General features: G+C 45.5%; 1 protein-coding gene across 1 annotated transcript in view; it reads left to right on the top strand.

The window, feature by feature from the left end:
- The window catches only part of LOC127010180 (protein nubbin-like), a 49,075-nt gene that overhangs the window by 15,737 nt on the left and 25,838 nt on the right, over positions 1 to 7,500 (top strand). Inside the window, exon 2 of the mRNA XM_050884056.1 lies at positions 3,081 to 3,134. Within this exon, the coding sequence (XP_050740013.1) occupies positions 3,081 to 3,134 (54 nt within the window). The remainder of the gene's footprint in view (positions 1 to 3,080; positions 3,135 to 7,500) is intronic.

Raw genomic sequence — 7,500 nt, 5'->3', positions numbered from 1 at the left:
TCCCTTCCTCCTCCCTAGTGATGAGTGTTCCCTCGTCTGAATATCTTATCAATAATGAGGAAGGGAGGAAAGGGAGAGAAGAAGGAAGGGAAGGGAGGAAGGTAGGGAGGGATTTGTCTACCTGTGATTGATTTGAGGTTAAGGTAAATGATGTTGTTGTTATTGTTATTATTATTATTATTATTATTATTATTATTATTATCATTATCATTATTCTTACATCTTCCTTCTATTCCTTTTTCTTCTTTTTTCTTTTTCCTTCATCTTCTTCTTCCTCTTCTTCTTCCAGTGAGGAGGAGGAGGAAGAGGAGGAGGAGGAGGAGGAATTACTAGCTTTCAAAGGACAAATATAATGCGTTCTCTCTCTCTCTCTCTCTCTCTCTCTCTCTCTCTCTCTCTCTCTCTCTCTCTCTCTCTCTCTCTCTCTCTCTCTCTCTCTCTCTCTCTCTCTCTCTCTCTCTCTCTCTCACTAAAATGCGCAACATCACTTCAATAATGTAAAATCACCCTTCCTCCCTCCTCCTCCTCCTCCTCCTCCTCCTCCTCCTCCTCTTATCGACGGAAGGAAGAGGTTTGTACAGGTGAGGGAGGTAACAATTGTCTCCAGGTGAATTAGTATCATGTGACATGCAAATGGAGGAGGAGGAGGAGGAAGAGGAGGAGGAGGAGGAGGAGGAGGAGGAGGAGGGTGGGCGGGTCTTTGTATGGTTAATGGAGCTGAACAGGTAAAGGTGTGAAATGGCTTACCTGAGAGAGAGAGAGAGAGAGAGAGAAAGGGGATTGAATAAGGAATGGAAGTGAATAGAGAGAGAGATAGAGAGAAAGAGAGGAGGAGGAGGAAAGATAAATAAAGGAAATTAAAAAAAAAAGAATAAAAATGGTTAAAAAAAAGACAGACAGACAAAAAGAAGAAGAGAAAGAGAGAGACAGATAGAGAGAGAAGAAGAAAAGAGAGAAAGAAAGGGAAGGGAAGGAAAAAGAAGGAAAAGAAAAGGAACAGAAAAAAAATGGAAATGAATGAACACACACACACACACACACACACACACACACACACACACACACACACACACACACACACACACACCTGCGCGCGTTGCTGCACTCACCCAACACAATATCCACTTCCTGTTCCCTCAATTTCCACCTTTTCTTTCCTTTTTTTCCCTTTCCTTTGACGCTGAAATGGACATAAACACAAACGATATATCATCTCTCTCTCTCTCTCTCTCTCTCTCTCTCTCTCTCTCTCTCTCTCTCTCTCTCTCTCTCTCTCTCTCTCTCTCTCTCTCTCTCTCTCTCTCTCTTTCCTTCTTTTTCCTATTCAATTTTCCCCTCCGGTAGCTCACTGGTTAAAGCTCTGCGCTGCCAGTACCCAGAGACACACTAAAAGGAGTCCAGCTCACACACACACACACACATACACACACACACACACACACACACACACACACACACACACACACACACACACACACACACACACACACACACACACACACACATACACCCTCCCCTTTCACACACACACATACCCACACACGCACACACACGCACGCACATAAAAAATAAATAACTTCAGTATTATGGAAATGTAAGATGAAGGATAAAAAGGGAGAGAGGGAGAGGGAGAGGGAGGGAGGGAGGGAGAGAAAAGGGGGGACGGGAGAGAGAACGCGTGTGCCCGCCCGTGGTGTGCGTGTGCGCCGGCGCGTGCTGGGAGAGAGAAAGAGAGAGAGAGAGAGGGAGAGGGCACGGGTATCAGTATAAAAAAGAGGAGAGGAGGAGGAGGAGGAGGAGGGATGGAGGTAAAAAAAAAATCAAAACCTACTGACGAGAGAGAGAGAGAGAGAGAGAGATTAAGGAGGGGGAGAAGGAGGAGGAGGAGGAAAAGAAGGTACATAAAGGTAAGTTAATTGATGGGAAGAGGAGGAGGAGGAGGAGGAGGAGGAGGAGAGTATTAAGAGGCAAACTGAATGAATGCAAAAGGAAAATAATTGGAGAGAGAGAGAGAGAGAGAGAGAGAGGTATGGGAAACAGGAGCGAGTAAGGAGAATAATGGAAGGGAGAGAAATGGAGGAATAAGAAGGAGGAGGAGGAGGAGGAGGAGGAGGAGGAGGAAGACCAATGGCGTAATCCTTATTTTTTTAAGAGCACGTGGAGGCTCTTCGGGAGGAGGAGAGGAGGAGGAGGAGGAGGAGGAGGAGGAGGAGGTCGCCGGCCCGTTTTTTCTTCCTCTTTTTTTATGTCGCTAACTCAGTACACAAGAGAGCGAGAAAAAAAAATACAAGAAAATATTAACATAGTTTTTACACACACACACACACACACACACACACACACACACACACACACACACACACACACCGAGGGGAGGAAATGGGAGAGAGAGAGAGAGTGAGGGAGAGGGGAGAGAAAGGGGAGAGAAAGATCAAATTTAATCCCTAATATTATATCATTTATACTCTTGTTAATAGGAGGAGGAGGAAGAGGAGGGGGAGGAGGAGGAGGAGGAGGAGGAGGGATAAAAAGGGTGTGAGGTAATATTAGTTTCTGCATGATATGATTTCTCTCTCTCTCTCTCTCTCTCTCTCTCTCTCTCTCTCTCTCTCTCTCTCTCTCTCTCTCTCTCTCTCTCTCTCTCTCTCTCTCTCTCTCCAATATACCTTTTCCCATGCCGTCCAAAGCTGTGCCAGACTGTCTTAATCTCCTCTTGGTCAGCCCAGCCCGGTACTAGCGCGCTCGAATTTTTTTTATAGTGTCCAGTATGATGCATGACTCCCCTGGCCTATGCTGCCCCCCGGTGCTCCCCCAGGGTGATGGAAGGTCAGGGCAGCGTGAGGGGTGACCTGCACACACTCGCATATGCTGGAAAAATCGAGTTGTTTCAGTGGGACTCGAACTTGGGTACACGGGGACGCTACCCTCTCACGTTAACCACTGGGCAACCTCCTCACTTTCTCATTATTATTATTATTATTATTATTATTATTATTATTATTATTATTATTATTATCATTATTATTATTACTGTTGTTTTTGTTGTTGATGTTGTTCTCACCTGTCCACTTCTTCCACAGGTGACCCGCTGAGGAAGATTGACCGCGAAAGGATAGGATCTCCGTCTACGAGAGGTGAGTCTATCTATCTATCTATCTATCAATCTGCCTATCTATCTATCAATCTGTCTTTTCAACCGTATATATGTGTGTGTCTGTGAGTGTGTGTGTGTGTGTGTGTGTGTGTGTGTGTGTGTGTGTGTGTGTGTGTGTGTGTGTGTGTGTATCTTGCCTATCTCCTACGTACCCATCCTCCTCCTCCTCCTCCTCCTCCTCCTCCTCCTCCCATTTTTTCTTCCTCCGGGGCTCGACGTGTGTTCCGTAGTCTGCCATGTCGATGTCTCGTGTCGCTGCGCCATCATTACGAGGGTAGATTGTGGGGCGCGAGGTGACGTGTGGGTCGAGGATGAGCTGGCATTCTCTCTCTCTCTCTCTCTCTCTCTCTCTCTCTCTCTCTCTCTCTCTCTCTCTCTCTCTCTCTCTCTCTCTCTCTGGGTATTCAAATCTCATTCCTTTAATAATTTCTTTCTTTTTCTTTCTTTTCTCTCTCTCTCTCTCTCTCTCTCTCTCTCTCTCTCTCTCTCTCTCTCTCTCTCTCTCTCTCTCTCTCTCTCTCTCTCTCTCATATATTCAATGTGTGTAAAAACGGAGAGAGTACTGAGAGAGAGAGAGTGAGAGAAGAAGAAGAAGAAAGGATGTCCACTCCCAACACCACGGCAATTATTTATTATTAATCTCTCTCTCTCTCTCTCTCTCTCTCTCTCTCTCTCTCTCTCTCTCTCTCTCTCTCTCTCTCTCTCTCTCTCTCTCTCTCTCTCTCTCTCTCTCTCTCTCTCTCTCTCTCTCTCTCTCTCTCTCTCTCTCTCTCTCTCTGCCCTCTTTCTCTAATTTTCCTTCTTTTTCCTTCCTCCTCCTCCTCCTCCTCCTCCTGCTCTTCCTCCTCCTCCTCCTCCTGAAGAATAAATAATGAGAAATAAAGATAAATAAAGAGAGAGAGATAATTACACACACACACACACACACACACACACACACACACACACACACACACACACATATACATATACATACATACATAGGGAAATACACATAGATTGGTAATGGAAGAGGAGGAGGAGGAGGAGGAGGAGGAGGAAGAGGGATGAGCTCTTTGGGTATTGATTACAGCACCGCAAATGAGAGAAACCTCCTCCTCCTCCTTCTCCTCCTCCTCCTCCTCCTCCTCTCTTTCCCTCATTTCTTGTTTTTCCTCCGTTTCCCTCTCCCTCTCTGTTTCCTCCTCCTCCTCCTCCTCCTCCTCCTCTCTCTAGGCCTACACATTAGTTACTATGTGCGTATTTACACCTTATGTGCGTCTCTGCATACACACACACACACACACACACACACACACACACACACACACACACACACACACACACACAAAAATACACATATACATACATACATACATATTATGTGTGTGTGTGTGTGTGTGTGTGTGTGTATGTGTGTGTACTTTCTCCTCTTTCTTCTTTTTCCTCCTTTTCTTGTCTTCTCCTCCTCCTCCTCCTCCTCTTCCTCTTCTTCTTCCTTCTCTTCTACTCATTTTTTTTCTTTTTTTCTATTTTCTTCTTTCTTGTCTTTTTCCTACTTTTTCCTCTTACTTTTTCCTTCCTTTCCCTTTCTTCTCTTCCTCCCTTCTTCCTCTTCCTCTTCCTCCTCCTCTTCTTCTTCTTCTTTCTCCTCCTCTGTATTCTTCCTTGCTAATCATCTCCCCTTCCTCCTCCTCCTCCTTCTTCCTTCATCCTCATCTCCCTATTCACCTCCTCCTCCTCCTCCTCCTCCTCCTCCTCCTCTTCTTCTTTCTCCTCCTCTGTATTCTTCCTTGCTATTCATCTCCCCTTCTTCCTTCATCCTCATCTCCCTATTCACCTCCTCCTCTTCCTCCTTCTTCCTTCATCCTCATCTCCCTATTCACCTCCTCCTCCTCCTCCTCCTCCTCTTCCTTCTTCCACTCTATTTTTGGGCAGCGGTCAGCAAGTTCCTGGGCTCCCTATAGTTCTCTTTATTTAGGCCTCCTCCTCCTCCTCCTCCTCCTCCTCCTCCTCCTCCTCCTCCTCCGCGTTGAATAGAAGGAGGAGGAAGTCAGGTTTGTGAGTTCGTTCGTTCGTTCGCCTCCAAAGAGAAATTTTATGGAGTTTGTTTTGCGAGTGTAATTCTCTCTCTCTCTCTCTCTCTCTCTCTCTCTCTCTCTCTCTCTCTCTCTCTCTCTCTCTCTGGTGTTATTTTTTGTTTTCTTTTTATATTTTTGTCGATTTTCTTCATTTTTTCTTCTATTTTCCTTTTTTCCTTTTTTTCTTCCTCTTTTTCCTCCTTTTCTTCTTCTTTATCTCCCATTTTTCTTCTTCCTTTTCTTCTTTTCTCTTCCTCTCTTCCTTCTCATTTCTTCTTCCTCCTCTTCTTCCTTCTTCTTCCTCTTTCTTGTCTTCCTTATTATTATTATTTTTATTATTATTATTATTATTATTATTATTATTATTATTATTATTATTATTATTATTATTATTATTATTATTATTATCAGACACAGGCAGAAGGAAACACACACACACACACACACACACACACACACACACACACACTCACACACACACACACACACACACACACACACACACACACAGCAAAGACATCTCATTCTATATCCCTTCTTATCTCCCCTCTCCCTCCCCTCCCCTCCCTCCCCTCCCCTCTCTCCCCTCACCTCACAACTCACCCTCCCCACGCCCTCCCCTCCCCTCACCTTCTCTCCCCACTACTGAGGAAGACAGTTAGTGGTCCCAAGAGGGGAGGAAAGGTGGGGAGGGAGATGGGGAGAGGGGAGAAGAGGGGAGCTAGCCGATGTCCACGCCGTCCAGGACATGCAAATATATGGGAGAGAATAAGAGAAAAAAAGGGGAGAAGAGGGAAATGGGGAGAGAATGGGAAGTGAATGGGGAGTTATGTGATGTTTGGGGTGTGAGTGTTGATTGTGTTGGTGGTTTTGTGATGGGGAGAAGGGGAGGGAGGGGAGGGGAGAGGATGTTTTGTTATGGAGGGGGTGAAGGGGGGGAGGAAAAGGAGGTGGGGAAGGAGAGAGAGGGAGGGAAGATGGGAGATGGGGATGGGAGAGGGGAGGAAAGAGAAGGGAGAAGGGAAGGGGGGAGGAAAGAATAGGGAGATTAGGAGGAAAGGAAAGGGAAGGGGAGGAAAGGAAGGGGAGGAAAGAAAGAGAGGGGAGTGGGGAGGAAAGAAAGGGAGGAGAGAGAGAGAGAGAGAGAGAGAGGCACTTACCTGGAAATGAACAGGTAACTAATGAGGAAAAAAAGAGGAAAAAAATGCCTGTAATATTGGCGCTTACGAGGGGAAGAGGAGGAGGAGGAGGAGGAAGAGGAGGAGGAGGAGGAGGAAGAGAGGGGAGAGGAAGGGAAGTGTGAAGGAAAGAAGGGGAGAGAGAAGGAGGAGGAGGACAGAGAGAGAGAAAGGAGAGGAAGAGGAAGAAAGAGGAGGAAAAGAAGAGGAAGAGGGAGAGAGAATGAGAGGGAAAAGATGAAGGGAGAGAAAAAGAGGAATTAAAGAAGAAGGAGAAGGAAGAGGAAGAAGGGAAGAGAATGGGAAGGAAAAGAGGGAAGAGGAAGAGGAGGAGAGAAGAGGAAGAAAGAGAGGAAGGAGGAAGAGGAAGAAAGGAAGGAAGAAAAAACTCAAATATCTTCTCTTCCTTCCTTCCTTCCTTCCTTATCCACTACAAAAAATAATAAAAAATAAATAAAATAAATTAATAAAAAACACTAGTAATTCCCATGTACGTGTGTGTGTGTGTGTGTGTGTGTGTGTGTGTGTGTGTGTGTGTGTGTGTGTGTGTGTGTGTGTGCGTGGAAAAAACTTCTATATGTGTACTTTTCACCTCATTAACTTCCTGTAGACTTGAGGAGGAGGAGGAGGAGGAAGAGGAGGAGGAGGAGGAGAAATGAGGGCTTAGAGAAGGTAGATTTCCTCTCCCTCAGAATCCCTTCCCTTCCCTTCTTCCTTTCTTCTTCTTCCCTTCTTCCTCCTCCTCCTCCTCTTCTTCCTTTTCCTCTTTCTTCTTCATTTCTCCTTTTTCCTCCTCTTCCATCCCCTTCCTTCTCTCCTTCTTCCCTTCTCCTTCCCTTCCCTTCCCTCCCCTTCTCTTCTTCCTTCTTCTTTCTTTCTTTTTCGTTTTTTTTTCATATTCTTCTTCTTCTTCCTTCTCTCCCTCCTCTTCTTTCTTCTTCTTGTCTTCTTCTTCGTCTTCCTCCTCCTCTTCTTCTTCCACTCCTTATACGCGTTCATTATATTTTTCTTCCTCCTCCTCCTCTTCCTCCTCCTCCTCCTCTTCTTCTTCTCTATCTATCTGTCTATCTATCTATCTATCTATCGGTTGACACTTGTCCTGGAGGCA

Source organism: Eriocheir sinensis, chromosome 42, assembly GCF_024679095.1.
Source record: "Eriocheir sinensis breed Jianghai 21 chromosome 42, ASM2467909v1, whole genome shotgun sequence".
In the NCBI taxonomy this organism is placed as follows: Eukaryota; Metazoa; Arthropoda; class Malacostraca; order Decapoda; family Varunidae; genus Eriocheir; species Eriocheir sinensis.
Note: the sequence above shows the minus strand (reverse complement) of the source record. Positions and strands in the feature narration are given on the sequence as shown.